General features: G+C 46.3%; 1 protein-coding gene across 2 annotated transcripts in view; it reads right to left on the bottom strand.

Annotated features, from left to right (window-relative positions):
* The window catches only part of LOC119442392 (importin subunit beta-1), a 61,171-nt gene that overhangs the window by 39,587 nt on the left and 5,487 nt on the right, over positions 1 to 16,097 (bottom strand). For both annotated transcript variants that reach the window (XM_037707254.2, XM_037707255.2), the window contains exons 3-8: positions 15,670 to 15,852; positions 11,454 to 11,663; positions 10,982 to 11,149; positions 8,484 to 8,609; positions 4,834 to 4,944; positions 4,361 to 4,462 (exon numbers count right to left, since the gene is read on the bottom strand). In XM_037707254.2, the coding sequence (XP_037563182.1) occupies positions 4,361 to 4,462; positions 4,834 to 4,944; positions 8,484 to 8,609; positions 10,982 to 11,149; positions 11,454 to 11,663; positions 15,670 to 15,852 (900 nt within the window). The remainder of the gene's footprint in view (positions 1 to 4,360; positions 4,463 to 4,833; positions 4,945 to 8,483; positions 8,610 to 10,981; positions 11,150 to 11,453; positions 11,664 to 15,669; positions 15,853 to 16,097) is intronic.

The raw sequence follows: 16,097 nt of genomic DNA, 5'->3' as shown, positions 1-16,097 counted from the left end.
TCATCCCAGGGAACCCTGCTAAGCTCCATAAAGTGCCAAGGAACCCCCCCCCCCCGATTTAACCGAATTATCGAGGGTATCAAGAAAACAAACAAATGCTGCACTACGTCAACACGCTTTTATTTACTCAATGAATCGTCAAATCTTGTTTCTATTTAGCACAAGACCAGTGCGGAAGCTGAAATTCTCTTCTCTCATGACTGATTAGCGCTAGCAGCGGCGAAGGGCTCGCGACATGCTTCGCGGCGCGCGTTTTCATCTGAGACGCGCTTTGCACCAACGGGCGCACATCCCGATTATTTTTTCGCAACTCAGCTGCTCGCTAACAAATTGTCCGTCCATCGCGATGTAGCCGGTGCTTTTTATCTTCGACAGCTTTGCACTGAGTAAAAGCGAAACTACTGCTTGCCGCAACCGTTGTCGACGAAACCGCGGCCGCTATCGACGCGATCATGGACGGCGACCTTGCGGTTCAGAAGGCAGGCGGCTGATAGACGCACCAAGTCAAAACGAAGCTACCTTTCGCTGCAAGAAGTGCGGACGAAACTGCGGTCGCTATCGACGCTGCCATGGGAGGCGACTACGCAGTTGTGAAGGCACGCAGCCGACGCGCGCATCGAGTGAAAATGAAACTATTTGCCGCAACCGCTGCGGACGAAACTGCGGTGGTTATCGACGCGATCAGAGATAGCGACTACGCACTTACGGAGGCACGCGACTAGCCGCGAGCACGGTGTTACGCGTGGCGATAAACGCAAGAATAGAGGCTTTAAAGGCACAATTAGGCACGAAGCACTTCGGCGTTGCTGTCAGTCACGTGCCGCGTACGATTGCCGGATCACGGTGCAAGCGGAGAACCACGGCGATGCGGACTGCGCCGCTTCGTTTCGGTTGGACGCTACGCCGTTCTTGCTCTTCTGCGGCGCGCATTTGCGGTGCTCCGCATTTTTTTTTTCTTTTTTTTTTCCCCTCCAACGTATAGGTCAGTGCGCACGCTATCGGCACCTACCCTATCTACAAATAGGAGAAAGGCGCATGGTGGTAAGTTACGGCCTCCGAGATTCAAGTGCGAAAGCTTAGGCGCGCGGTGGCTACAAGCTGCTTGCGTATTTATTGCGCAGTTCGCGCGTTGCTGTTACGCACTGTGATGTGCTTTTTGACACTCGGGCACCGGGCATGAGTAATGGAGGTTCTTTGGATCAAGCGCACCTCACATTCGCCGTTTTAGACATTTGTCGAGAGCGGGACCAGGGAAAATTTATCAGTGGCTCGCGGAACCCCGAGCAGGGGCCTGAGGAACCCGTAGGTTCCGCGGAACCCACTTTGAGAACCCATGGTCTACACAAATTACTGTTCGCTGGTTTTCATGAAAATGCCACACTTTCACATACACCAAGCAAGTCGGATAGAACCTGCAGCTCAGGCCCTTGCAAATGGCCTAGAGAAACTCAATGTGCAAGCAGACAATGTCACAACCCGGACAGAAAGGTGGCACACAGTGCTTATGTGTGTTCTTTGCACAGTAGAACCTCACCGATACGTTTTTCATGAGACCGTAAAAAAAAAAAGAAAAGAAAAAAACATAAGAGCCAGGAAACACAAGAGCCGAGAAACAGTAAAGATGGAGAAATGAGGGTAGTGAACTGCACACAATTTTCTTTCAAGTCTTATGCTTGAACAACAAGTCGCAGTTTCGCCCGCAAGCCGAAGCATCAATTGCGATAGCAAATTACTAGTAGACAGCCATACAAAGTAAGGATAGTAGTTTCATCGTCCGTATAAACTTGTTAACATTTGCTTATTTACTATATTAACAAGCATGGTGTCAGTGCGCACAGGACAAACATGAACACACCCCACTCAATGAGCGCGGACACTCGCTGTCAAAATGCTGGCGTGAGGAAGCGCGGCAGGAGCAGCCACACAAAGCTGCGAGCCGCCGATGCACCTACACTGCTTAGACTCCCCCCAATGCAGATCGCTTTCAAGATACGTCCCGCGCGGTCGCGCAGTACGCAGTTGATTCCAGAGTTCAACACCACTTAAACCGAACATCTATGTGCCAACACCAATTTTTAGGATATGCTTTTGCTAGCGGAAACCGAAAATACGTCATAGGTGTCGTCCCCGGTACTTTGGGTGGCCAATCCCATCGTCGAGCCAGCAAGCCAAGCGACATGAAAAGTAAACATGGCCGCTCGGGCTGGCTCGGGCTGGCAGTTTGCAATGCAACAGCAGGGTTACCAATGCATTGGGTCCTATGAAAGCTAGGCTGGGACCATCCGAAAACGACGTAACAGCCGGGAAAATGCAGCAATCGGGAACAGCGGGGTTCTACTGTATCCTGCCTCTCCTGGCCACTTACATATTCACTCACTAATCCATCTAGTTATTCTATATAATGCCCCCAAAATACAGCATGCTGGATTTCATGAAGCAATCTTGCTCGAGCGCTGCTAATCATACCGTCAATGTCCCGATTTTTCGGACTCCCTAGAGGCCAGCGAAAACGTTCGAAGAAAAAAAGGAATGCATGCCTTTTACTGCTCCCAAGGACTCGAATCATTACAGGCACGTCTGAAATAGCTCTGAAGGCCTGCCAGTACACTTATTAGGCGAATTGGTGATGGTACTGTGACAGGAGATGGCATTGATACGATCCCAGTACATACGATTTCCCAGTGCCAATGTTCACAATCGAGAACAAAAAAAATTACCCAATACACTTACACTTATTTTACCGTTCCACATATTCCCAAAAAACACAATGGCACCATGTTCAGTATATTGCCAAACTGCGATCAAGTGATACGTTTTCTGGCTGCTAGATTCCATGGAAACAAGCAAAGCACGAGGCGCGCGCAATCGAGAGCAGCAGCTGCATGCCGCAGCAGCTTTCCTGGAATACTTGCTCACCTATCTAGTGGGCAAACACCGGCAGGCACTCAGTTTCCTATTTTAGTACCAGCAAATCTCTTCCAGGGTTATCGTAAACCACATACACAGCTGTCGCCGCCAACCCTACTGCGATAAGCATGTTCACTTATCCGTTTCACAGTGCGTGGGACGTAGTGCCATTGAAAGCGTGCTGCACGATTTTAATAGGGGCAATAACCCAAATGTGCTACTGTTCCCTGCAGGTGGCACAAAATGGGCACCATGTTTCACTCTGGCGGCATCGCAGGCATTGTACTGCGGCACCGCCTAACCAGGTCGATTTCATTATGGTTTTCCGTCGCCATTTTAAAAAACACAATGCAATAAAAAAAACAATGCATCTCGGATCACTAGCAGCTCGATGTGCGTCGGCATCTCGTCTCGTGCCGCAACAATTCACACAGAGTGGGCACGTAAAAACTTCCCGCCAAAATGCCCTGCTCAAAGGAGGTTGTGATTTCGGCGTATCAACAATGATCAGTGTGTTCCCAAAAAACAATGCTTCAAAGTCGTGCTGATGTCTTCAACATGCTTAACAACTACTGGCAGAGATATAATTACCGTATGTTCGCATGTATAACCTGCACCCAAAATCCAATAAAATTGGTGGTAAAGTTAGAGTATGGGTTATACACGAATTTTACTTGAAGGTGTGGCTTCATGGCAGGGCGAGCGCTGCCGTGTAGCCACACCGAGGCAAAGTTCTTCGCCATTTAGTTTCGTTATCTCCTAGGGAATCCTACCCTCTCCCCACCACTGCGTGTTGAAGATCCCTACTCCCCTCTATCATGGTCGCCCATTCCCCTCATTTTTACAGGTCGGCATTTTGCATATAGCGAATAATGCACGTGGCGCCGGCGAACTCGTATGACACCCGTTCCCACGGCGCTCCCTACGGCTGATAGCTGATAGCATACGGCTGATAGCCAAATCGTCGTTACTCATGCAAGTGCTGCTCCGGCCGCACTGTCATCCTCTGTCACGTGAATGCTAGATGCGCCTGCGAAGTGATCCGATTTGCATCAGATGTCATATGAATGATTTGTCCGCGATGACGTTCGTCGTGTGAATCCAGCTTTATCAGCATCGCTGAAGGGGGGGGGGGACAGAGCCGCTGGCCGATGATATGATGCTGTGGACGAGTCGTGCATCCGTGAATGGACTGTTCTTGCCAAGATTTGAGCATTGTTGCATGCAGTTATTACCGCGGGTTATATGCGCGGATATATTTTTTTTTTCTTTCCCGGCTGTTGTAATTGGGGTATATGCGGTGGCGGATTATATGTGGAAAAATACGGTATAGATAGCTGCTTCAATATATGTAAACTGCAAGGACATTGAAAAACCAGTGCAAGATGAGCCCACTGCTTGAAAATTCCAAGAAGAAAAAGAATGGCATCAGGGCAGAGTGTTGGAGGCTAACCTGTTTAGTAAGCGTCTGTACTAGAATGGGCACGAGATACTGCAGGGCCCCTTTGGCATAGAAACGAGACGTCCTGGCTGGAGGACGGCCCTGTTCACTTGCCTGCAATCATGCAAAACAGACAAAAGAATAAAGCTTGAGAACAATGTTTGATACATAGCACATGTAACGGCGTCAACACATTCCCAACTATGCCCAAGGAACTTATAGATGAGGCCCACTTTATGAAAGATTGCGTCCGAATTTTTCTGTTTCACTTTATCTTTAAAATAATTTAAGATGTTATTAAGACTATCAGCAGAATTCATTTCTAAGCAAAAATAATTTATATAGTATGTTTCTAAATTTCTGCATTGGGTAATGCTGTGCGCCTTGACTATATTAAAACAAAATTATTCGTTTTGTATGCTCTGCAGAAAAAAAAAGCTATTAGCACATACTAAACATGCATAAATGCAAAACAAAAAACCCACTTCGGAGGCTTCAATAGAGAGGTCCACTTCCTCTTCACAGACATTTGACCAGAATTCAATGCCCTGCAATGCCACTTCGTCGATATCACTCTTCATTGCCTCCATAGTAATCTGCAAAGTAAACAAATGAGAAAAATTTTTCAACAGTTCTTCATTCAACAATTCTTAATTGAAGACAACTACATTTGTTATTCATGAAAGGCACACATTTTCTTTATACTCGTTTATATGTCAGAACCAAGTAATTTGGACCACAGGGTTTTGGAAGGAGGGGGGGAACGCAATACAGCCCATTGTTCCGTTTGACAGCCCATACTTTTGAAGAGGTTCATTTCAGATTCTGCATTTTTTTTCCAAGATCAGGTAGGAAATTGAACTTTGGAAGGTGCTACTGTACAGCGAATCTCAATACCAGGATGACGCAACTCCGCCACCTTGGTATTGCCATAAAGAGGTGAGATCGCAGCTTCAGATAGCTGCAGTGTCATAATAAATGCATGAGAAGTAAGCGAAAACAGGAAAAACTAGCATCCCAATTCATTACTGCTGCGATGCACAGGAAGCACTCCTATTGAGTAATGCCGAAATGCTGGCGTGCATTTTGACAGCAGTGGGCGGTGCATTTCTTTATATAGTACCAGCAACCGTGGTAGGTTGCATCGCTGGGTCGCGGTTTTTGCAATAAAGTACGCAAAACGTAAAATTGTCAAATGTATCATGCAAAATGGCAGAATGGTCGTAAAGAAGAAGCTCATTTGAGGATGTGAGGCAGAGGCGACAGCTGTGATACCTCTGCTGGCAGGGGAAGTGGTTCTTTCAAGGACATGTTGGCTTTATTCTTCAGCTATTAATGCAGTGTAGTCATCATCACACTCAAAATTGTACACTTCTGTGGAGAGTGCTGGAGAATTTTGGTTGAGATTCTTTGAATGTCGTAGCCTCACCAGTCTCCCTCCCAAATCCAAAATGTTTTATGTACAGTGGAATCTCGTTAAACCGTACCTGACGGGGACGCGAAGAAAGTACGTGCTAAGCGGCACTACGGCTTACCCGAAAGTAATAAATATGCACTTACCTGCCTGTGGAATGAAACGCGTTTCGCAAGAAAACCAAAAAACTTCTTTATTTTGCGGAAACAGGGCGCAAAAAATCCGTCACTTTCCTTTGCCGCTTCGGCGGCCTCGCAGCGACAACTGCAGTCTCGAAGCCGTCCAAGTGGAAGGCCAATGTGTCCATTAATCCTCTCTTTTCGGCGAACAGCCGCATCACATCTAGAGCTCGCGCTGCTTCTCCAATGGACGGACACGGCACATCTTCCAGCTCGGCGTTGTCGTCGTCCTCACCATCGCTTGCGCTGCATAATTTGGTACTAAGCGAGTTTACAATGTCACTGTCGGACAAATCTTCACAAGTTTCGACGTCATTATCGACGTTGCAAAACGCCGAAAACGGCACTCTGTCGCCGCCACCTTGTCAATCCAAAACTTCTGCAAGCAGCGCCTCGCAGTCGCTGTCGTCAGCCACTTCTTCATTGGCATCCACTTCGCTTGGATTGATTTCTTGGGCGGACACTGCGGACACAACGAACTGTGCATGCGCGAAACAGTTCTTTATAGTTGCGGCTGTTACTTGCTGCCACGAATACGCCAGCAAATGTATCGCGCCCAGCATGTCGATGCTGTAAGTTTTCCCACTTTCCATTGCAAGAAGCATCCTGCGCAGCATGTTTTTTCGGTACAAATGTTTAACAGACCGAATTATTCCTTGGTCCAAGACTGTGAAAGTGCGGTTGTGTTTGCTGCCAGGAACTCCAGCTTCACGGCAGAAAGGTTCTCAAGTTCCACGCGAGCCGGTGCATTATCTATGACCATAACAATTTTTCTTCCGAGGGCGGTAAAGCGACGGTCCACTAGGCGCACGTACTCTTCAAACAGCTTCGAGGTCATCCAGGCTTTGGTGTTGTTACGATAGAACACGCCTGACGGAAGTCGGCCACCCTTAAAGCATCTCGGCTTCGCGGCCTTGCCGATAACGAGGAGCGGCAGCTTTTCAGTCCCTGCCATGTTGGCTGCAAATGCGACCGATAGTCTCTCCTTCGCTTGTTTTCCGCCTGTGCAGGTTTCCCCTTTAAAAGCTAGCATTCGGTTCGGCAACATCTTAAAAAAAGTGCCGATTCGTCCATTTTAAATATATCTTCTGGGGAATAGTCTCGCAATATATGTTGCAGCTTGCCGCTGGCCCAGTCCTCCGCGCCGCTTTTGTCTGCCGCGGCACCTTCGCCGGAAACAACCTTTGTTGTTAAGTTGTACTGCGTCTTGAACCTAGCGAGCCAGCCACTGCTGCAAACAAAACTGTCGTGACCCATCTGTGTGGCGAAGCACAGCGCCTTTTCGGTAAGAAGGGGTCCGGTCACAGGCAAATTTTTTGCCCTTGCATTTTTTAGCCAACGCACCAAAGCCTCCTCGACATCTGGGTAACTTGAGCCCCTTAAACAGCAACGCTTGAGGTTGGACGGTGCACCATTATGCACCTTCTCTCGCGCTGCCCAAATGCTACAAACAGTACTCAGTGGCAGGCCTTTCTCCCGTGCCAACACGGACTTCTTTGCTCCAAGTTGAATGTCGTTGATTATATCCAGCTTTTCTTTGATGCTCATCACGCGATGCTTCACTTGCCTGTTCGACATTGTGCGGTCCTGTCACAATCACACCGCGACCGCAGATCACTGTCGCGTCCTCAAGTCGTCGCGAAGTTCAGCACACGTGCGGTACGGCTGGCGAACAAAACAACTGCGCACATGTGCGCACGTCCACGGCTGCTCCGACTGCTCTCGCCGGCAACGGCGTCACGCGAGATCTCGCGAGAGCACTCGCAGACGACGGGATCTCGCTAGGTCGCTCCGCTGAGGCCTCCAAGATTACTACTCCGAGATTGTGCGCAGCGCGGCTCGGAGGCTAGGCATCGCAATGGCCACGGAGATCCGTGCGTACGCATGCAACGCGCAGCTCGCGCTTAGCGCGCTGCGTGCAGAATCGGTTGGTCAAAGGAGCACGAGACTGCAACGAGGTATGATGGGTATTCGACGAGTGAATGCTACGCATTAACCGACAGGTACCCGATGTACCGCTACGGCTAAAGCGGGTACCAAACGCATTAAATTAAAGGGTAGCCGAGTCGGGAATTCGCCTCAACTACATTTAATAAGAAACTACGGCTTAAGCGGGTACGGTTTAACGAGGTTCCACTGTATACTCCTAACAGCCTGTGTCTGTAAAAATTAAGCCACTGTAGATAGTCTTCATTGTTCGTGTCAAGTCTGACGGCAGCTGTGTAGTGTGGTACGTTGCAGACATGGTAGTCAGCGCGTGATCTACGCACAGCACCTGTCTGTTAAGGCCAAGTCTCACAGGGGCCCCTTTATGTAATTAGAAAAATTTTCTGTTCAGTTACTCATAGTGCAGTACCTGGCTACAATCTGCCCTCAAACTTCATAGCCTAGTATTGGTAGAATACAGTGACAATTAACCTAATTATCTCTCTTTTACCGACAACTAATCAAGGTCAAATAAATGCATAAATCACAGGAAGAGCCACAGTATAGGTGCTACAAATGTGCATTTGCATCCTGCAAATTCAATGGCATTACTCACAGCAAAAAGGGCAGGCCCCATGTAGTGCTCCATGTACTGGTAATACAATGACATTATCTTCACAAGGCACTGTAGTGCTGCGACTCGCACCTGTGTGTTGCTTGACTGGGTAGCTTCACACACCACCTGCATTGCCGCACATGATAAAAGCCAAGTGAAATTCATTACCGCACACATATGCACACCTCTTAATTTCTGCAAATATATTAAACATGGCAAAAACTCGCTCATGCACTTTTGCTTGTTTACATATGCGAGTGGATGGCAGCAAGCTGCTGCAAGAACCACAAGGCCATTTAAGACAACAAGCAATTGCATCACCTGTCACCCAGTACATACAGATAAAATTGAAAGTAGGAAGTCAGAAACAGTGACTGGAGCAGGGCCCATCTTGAAAAACCTTTTTCAGCATTACCTCCTTCAGCACCAATATATTAGGAATATTAAACATACAAGGGTCAAAGCTATAAGAAACACTAAGGTTTTTGTGAAAACTAAATTCTATGAGAAACATTATGCTTTTCGTAAATCAGAACCCCCAACAGATCACAAAACATTTAAACAGTCAAGGACACGTGCAATTACAATGAAGCCAGTAGCATTTCAAGCCCCTTTCTTCGTCATCTGTTAGTCATGCTCAATATTCAACATGGACCCATACCAACTAGCTTAGCATACCCTTTCCCATTCACCATTTCCCATTCTGATAGTGTTCCAATGGAATGACTGCTGGTGGCACTTGCTGAAATAGTTGCACTCAGCTGCTCAACAGTGCTTCTTGATACGAGCAAACGAGCCCACGATAGACTGCCAAAAAAAACTGCAAGGCAGTCGATGAACCATTGTAAAGCAGCGAATCTAGTATTCAGCAATCAAGCCTCATAACTTATGCATTATTTGGCTTCAGATGAAATTCCAAAGTAATGTAGTCCATTACAGTTCCTATTATTTTGTATTAAGTAAACAAACTTTTACAACTCTACTGTGCAACACAGGAATACCAGTCAACGAACGATAATACGGACTTCACGGGGAACGTAAGTCCTAACTATCGAATGTCCGAAAAAAACAAATGTGCCCAAAAAAGATCATTTCATTTACGTTTTAATGCCCCTGTGCAAGGAAGAAGTGGTCGATTTGTTGCTGCACAGACTTCCGCTTACGTGCAACCAAGTACGCCTATATTTCTGCTAGCCTTCTGTTGTCGCTGTACGCTGATGCAAGGACTGCAAAGGGTCGAGTCATATCCGCACAGCACATCATCATCCGAGTTAGAGCTGCTGTATGACCGTGGGAGAACTTGCTCAATTATTTCGTCATCGTTCAGTTCAGCACACAACACTGTGCTGTCGACGTCTGCAAAGTCTTCAAATGTAACGGCGGCAGGAATCGGCACACCACAGCCTAGCAAGTCATCAATGATGTCCGCATTTGAGCTTGTTGTGGTAGGCGGCAGCTTAGGCTCTTTAGATTTGGACTCGGGGTCATTCAGACTGCTACTCAAGACTCATTCGGAGTCAGACTGCGAGGGGACCGTTGGTGCCATTCGACGCGGCCTGTCAATAACTTCACAAGAAAGACTTCTTAGAGCCAGCAGAGCGCCGTCTTTAACGCCAACTAAACAGAACGGCGAGAGCGGGCAATGCGCTGGGATGCCGGAATAGGATGTGATGTTCGCGGTGATGATGCGACCTCACAATTAAGGCAAAGCCTCCAAGATCAGCATTTGAAATTTAATCTGAGGTGCAACGTTGATAGTACCATTGCCGAGACGTAGTGCTGCAACCGAGACAAGGCCTCACGGATTACCGTTTTACGTGTAATCTCTGAGGCCATACTTCATGTCTCATTGAGGTTGCCAGAGGAGATAATGGCGGCAGAATCTGCATACGCTACAGTCACGGACAGAGCTCGAATAATCAAATGTAGAGCTGGTGTCCATCTGAAATAGCGGTCGTCTTTACACATTAAGTCTACGGGACCATTGGCGGTGCCGCGAAGCTGTCCGAATTACCGAGCATGTCCTATTGGTGTCCGATTTATCGGTCGGCGACTGTATGAATTAGATGCAATATCTCAACACAAGGCATATATTTTTATTTCTTGCGAGTTTCTTCAAACGGGGTGCATTTTACGAATACCATAGTAAATTTATTGAAGTGAAGCTGCAGTACAGCACATAACAAATGCCAATCCGCAGCCTATACTTCCCACAATTTCCATGGTGCTGCGTGAGCACAGTGCAAGTTTTATTTCTTATGAAACTGCTATGAAAGAAAAAATTGTCATCTACCCGACTGTAGCACGAAATTACAAAAAAAAAAAACCTTCCTGTTTTTAGGAAAAGCTTTGCAGTTGAAGAAAAATTAATTGTGGTCTAACTGTGCCACGTCCTAGTCTGGCAAGAAAAGCCTAAGAAGCAAAGAAATGCAGTGATGTGCTGCACCTGTATATATATGCCTACAAAACCAGCAATACTTAAACAAAAAGCACCTTACCTGCATAATGAAGTGCCTTTCAGAGTCCTTTTCAAAGTTGGCTCTCGTGAACTCGAGAGAATTGAGCAAAGCGGTTGTTGCAGCAAGCTTGACGTGCTCTGAAGGTTCATCCTTGCGCATTCCATGAACAATTGCCGTCAAAATGTCATTGCTCTGACCCAATAACACCTTCGGGGAAAAAGACAGACATAAAATGAACAATGATTTCCTACAGTTAACCCTTCCTTGTAAAGGTCACTACCTAACAGCTTGGAACACACTATTCAAAAATGTAAATGCCTACACAAGTAACAAAAAAAAAAAACAATGCCTTAATTGGAGAACACAACGAACAATATTCTTGAGCCTGTTCTTTTTTTCTTTTTTTTTTCAATCATCAAATGTGCCTGTAGTTCTGACTAAAAAAAAATATTCAAAGCCAGAATATTACACCATGCAGGTTGCGGCAAAATGCAAACAATCCAATGCTCACCTCTGGCTCAATGTCTTGGCAGATATAGCCAATTGCTTCCAATGTGGCCTCCCTGAGCATTTCTGTTGAAGCTGGGTTTGTTGCATTGTTTGTCAGCACTTGTATAAGATCGGGCCATTGCATTTGAGGCAGTTCAGCCACTGCAACATATGCCACACACTGTGCTGCTGAACTTGGGCGGATTGTCTCTGTGCCGAGTGCGCTCAGGATCTGCAAATGAGGAACACACAAAGTTCATCAGCTGTTCTCGCTAGTTACATGAATGCCCAGTGGGATGAAAACTAAAAGGCAAAAACTAAGTCAAGCTAATGTGATACATTGGCAGTCCAGAATTGTCCACATCATTTTACTCAGAATACAGCTTTTGCAAGTGAGAGAATGACAAACATATGCCAATGCAGGTTTGTCAGTGAAAATACTGATTAAAGTGACTACACATAAGCGCTTCATGACATCTCATGTGTCAATCTAATGTTTTTTTCTGCGATATTATAAAGCCAACACAAAAGTTTATTTTTGGTTATGCAGAAGGGAATAAATGACACGGATAATGGCAAATGAGCTCTTGGTATCGTCCTCTCTTTTCTATCTGGAAAAAACTCAAAAGCACTATTCTCAATATTTTTGCACGGTGTCAGGGTCAGAATCTGACATGGTTGAAGGCGCCTCTTCCTCGAACGAAAAGCTGTCACCTTCAGAGCCCGAGCATGACTCGTATTTGGAGCTGGAAAATCCGTTGGAAGTCACACGCGTGCGGCCAACTCAAAGCGATTGGCGACATGTCAAGCTGTGACATCGGGCTGTCGGTATACGATCGGTGCCAGGATCTACGCGTTTGAAGCCATTACTTCATGCCGGAGGCTTACTACCACAACGCGTGTGCGGTATTCCAGCAAATGCAGACGGACTGGGCGTTTTGCCAGATGGACGGAGGCGCAAATATGAGCAGCTGGCAAGTTGCCCAGCCACCAGGCAGCACAGAGCTCAACCAGACAAACACAGAGCTAACATAGCAGTAATCAAGGGACGTATTCTGAAACGTTCCACTTTGGCGATAGTCGCCTTCAGGTGCGCACTGATTGGCTGGTTGAGCCCGATGTCATTCAATTTTGCTCAATAAGCGCGCACCTGAAGGCAAAAACGAAATACCGCCGAAGTGGAACGTTTCCGAATACGTCTCCTGGTGTATTCTACTTTGCTGCTGGTGTAAATTTTTGCAACAGCTTAACCGTGAACACTTTGTCTTTTTAAATGTTTAAAATGTTCTACACTTGGTTAGAGCAAAATTGGCTCTGTGTTTAGCTAGTTAAGCTCTGCGCCATCAGGTGGCTGCACCGTGCAGTATGCTCTGGCCGCTCACGTAAACGCTAAAGCCCCTTTATCACAGCAGTAGTAGTGATATGGAGGGACTTTAGTTAATGCCTCCGCCCATCCACAAAAACGACCAGATCACCTGCGTTTACCCGAATACGAGACACGCTCAGCAGTGCAACAGAACGCTAGCAACGCACGCTGCTTGGATAGCGCTTGCTGGGGATCGGCGGCCCCACGACTAGTGGAGAGGTCGGAGAAACTTCATGCGCTGGCTCCTAGATACCGGAATGAGACAACACGACGTCACATCATGATGCAGACAAGGTGAAGCTTAGCCCCCACTGATCAACAAAAGAGTTGAGAAAAAGCATAGCTATCAAGGAGGGTAACAAGTAATCGTCCGTAGCTACCTTAATGTGAGACACTTGTGGTGAATGTTTCACTGTAGCTGTACCCTACGCAAAAAGAAAACTGGGGACCGATAGCATCGGCTATATCCATGGCTATGGCTGCTCGGTTCACCTCCATATTGATGACAATAGCACACTTTAGGTTTTGGTTTCATTTTTACAAAGAGGCAGCTCTTACGATTCCCTGGCGCACATTTGGTGCCAGAGAAGCATGTGCCATCCTGCTTCGAATGGCATTTTGGTACTAGACCCATGAGATAGGCACTCATAATTCTGTCACTATTACTCAACCACTCTTAATAAAAAAAGGTCATTGCATTGCATTATAAGACAGAAGAAAATGCTACTTGCCTAGTTCTATTTGACATTCATAAAAAAAAGTCATTGGCATTACCCTTGACTAAGACGCGGGTACCTGGTCAAAAAATTGTTTTCACTTAACTCTGTGTCGCCCACGCTTTCATGTTTCAGTAGTTTCGTTATCGTGCAGTGCTGCACTGGTTTTGCTGGCTCACGAAACTCACACAAACTGCAAGTAGCAGAGAACGAGTTCCATCGTAACGAGCATTGAAAATAGTGTTTATGATTCCACACACGTTTTCCCTTCCTTTGTTGTACTATCGGCTCTGTCTTAATAGGGAGTTTTAGATTTTGCATACCCATTCAGGATGCCAAACACCGCACATACTGAAGAAAGAGAAAAGAATGGTGATGGCTTATGCAACGTCACGACTCCCCGCTCAGGGACGGGAGACTTGAATTGCACTAATGGTATGCGGACCTTCAGACATGATTTTCTCTTAAACTATGCCTTTTCTTGGCACGAAACAAGTGCTGCGAGGTTTCTGGAATGGTATTTTAACAGTCCACATGGATTTAGTATTTGCCTTTAGTGTCCCTTTAAAGAAACAGCTGGAATTGCTCTCGCCTGCCTTCAGTGCTTAAAGTTCTTCCTGTTCAGAAAATGTTTGATTCATATGCACCACATTTTTAAAAATTTTTATTACCTTTATAATCCTGTGCTCACCTTAAGGCATAAATTAAGGCTTGCATTATCTGTTAAATGGTACTTAAATAGCTTCTATTATTTAAGAAAGTCCATGATTGATCCATAATGCAGGTCATGTACAGTATAACCTCGTTGATACGATCCTGTTTCGTACCTTTCCTGGCGTCAACATAAATGATAGAGAACAAAAGAAATTACCCAGTACAATTCCGCTTCTTTTTTTACCGGTTGACACATTTCCGGAAAACACTACCTTCTGGCACTTATGTTCCATGCATTCCCAAATTGTGATCATATGATACATTTTCTGGCCACTAGGTCCCATGTAAAGAAGAAAAGGCGCAAGGCACACGTAGCAAGTAGTAAGTGCCTGCCATGGCAGCTTCCCGTGCTGCACTACTTGCCTGCCCACGGCACACGAAAATGCTGATTCCATGCTTTGATTAACACACATGTGGCGGCTCTGTTTGGTACACTTATTTTGCACGTGCAACAGCCTTTGAAAAATGTTTTGGTTATAGTGCGGCGCCGCTTATAGTGCGGAAATTCACGACCGCGCCAACTTTCAATATAAGCAGTCTACGCTGTAAATAGGAAACCAACAATGCGCGTCTAGGGCCACCAGTCCCCACCAGCTCGATGTGTGTCGGTGTCTCATGCTGCAATGATTTGTGCAATGTTTCGCGTTATGTAATGTCAACTACAGTTGTCTGCCATATCTTTCAGTGACTGAATCGTAAGTTTTCCCTGTTCGTACATTTTTTCTCACATTTATTTTAAAAACGCATGACCAAGGTTCAACTGCATCCAGGATATCAACCTGGGAGCCCCTCCAATATAAGATCCCCTCACATTCTACCATTAGAAGCCTTGCGCCAGCACAAGTGCTGTTTTAGAGGGCACCTGCTTGTTCACTGAAAACCACTATTATAAAGCTGACAATGCTTCCTAAAGACAAATGTTTAACAGCTGCTTGCCTACATAGAAGGCAACAGCACATGACAGTACACCCACTCTCGAGTACACCGACTCATACTCACTCTACACTCATTTCACAAAGCGATGGAGGCTGTGAGTCAACATGAGGGTGAGCTGGAATGAGTGCTGGTTAACATGACTAAAAGAGAGTTAACTTTAAAAAAAAAAAGTGAGTTAACATGACTGGAAGTGAGTGTGTATGCGAGTGCCAGTGGGAGCTGACAAAAGTATAAGCCTGTAGGTGCCGGTATGTGCGAATGGAAGTGACTATGAACTTAAGTGAGTATTGGTAAGCATAAGCAGGAACGTGAGTGAGTGCTGAGTGTGAGTGCACAAGTATGACTAAGTACACAGCCTACAAATATATTAATGAGTGTGTATGAGTGAGTATCCATTTATTCTGGCAACCTATGGGCAACAGACACGCCTATAAAAAAAAAAAAGGCTGCCCAGGCAAGGGTCAGATTTGTATACAGATTGTTGGATGCCCCCATATGCTACTCACATTATTCTTGATGTACATGCGTGCCTCCTGGGGAAAGGAGAGCCAACGCTGCTGGTACTGTGTCCTCAAGTCATTGTCCTTGGATGTAAGACTGTTCTTGATCTGGAGGCCTGCGGCCATGCGGGCCACAGGGCTGTTGTTCGCCCCTTGGAGAACCTCCGAAAGGGAGCGAAGGAACTCCGCCTGCAAATGGGAATGTGGCACATGTCTCGCACACGAATGGCCCTTGACAAACCCAAACACATACAACACCACAATCTTGGCATACTTTAGCCCACGCAGGAAGAGGGTACTTAATTAAAAACAAGAGGCTAAAGGTATGTCTATATCAAATATGTGTGTGTGTGTGTTGGGGGGGGGGGGGGATATTTCCTTATAGAGCTGTCCCATTAAGGTACAGTATAGGCTTATTAAGTGCTAAAGAATGC

This window comes from Dermacentor silvarum, chromosome 2, assembly GCF_013339745.2.
Source record: "Dermacentor silvarum isolate Dsil-2018 chromosome 2, BIME_Dsil_1.4, whole genome shotgun sequence".
NCBI lineage: Eukaryota > Metazoa > Arthropoda > Arachnida > Ixodida > Ixodidae > Dermacentor > Dermacentor silvarum.
The sequence above is the reverse complement of the archived record's forward strand: the minus strand, read 5'-3'. Positions and strand labels throughout refer to the sequence as shown.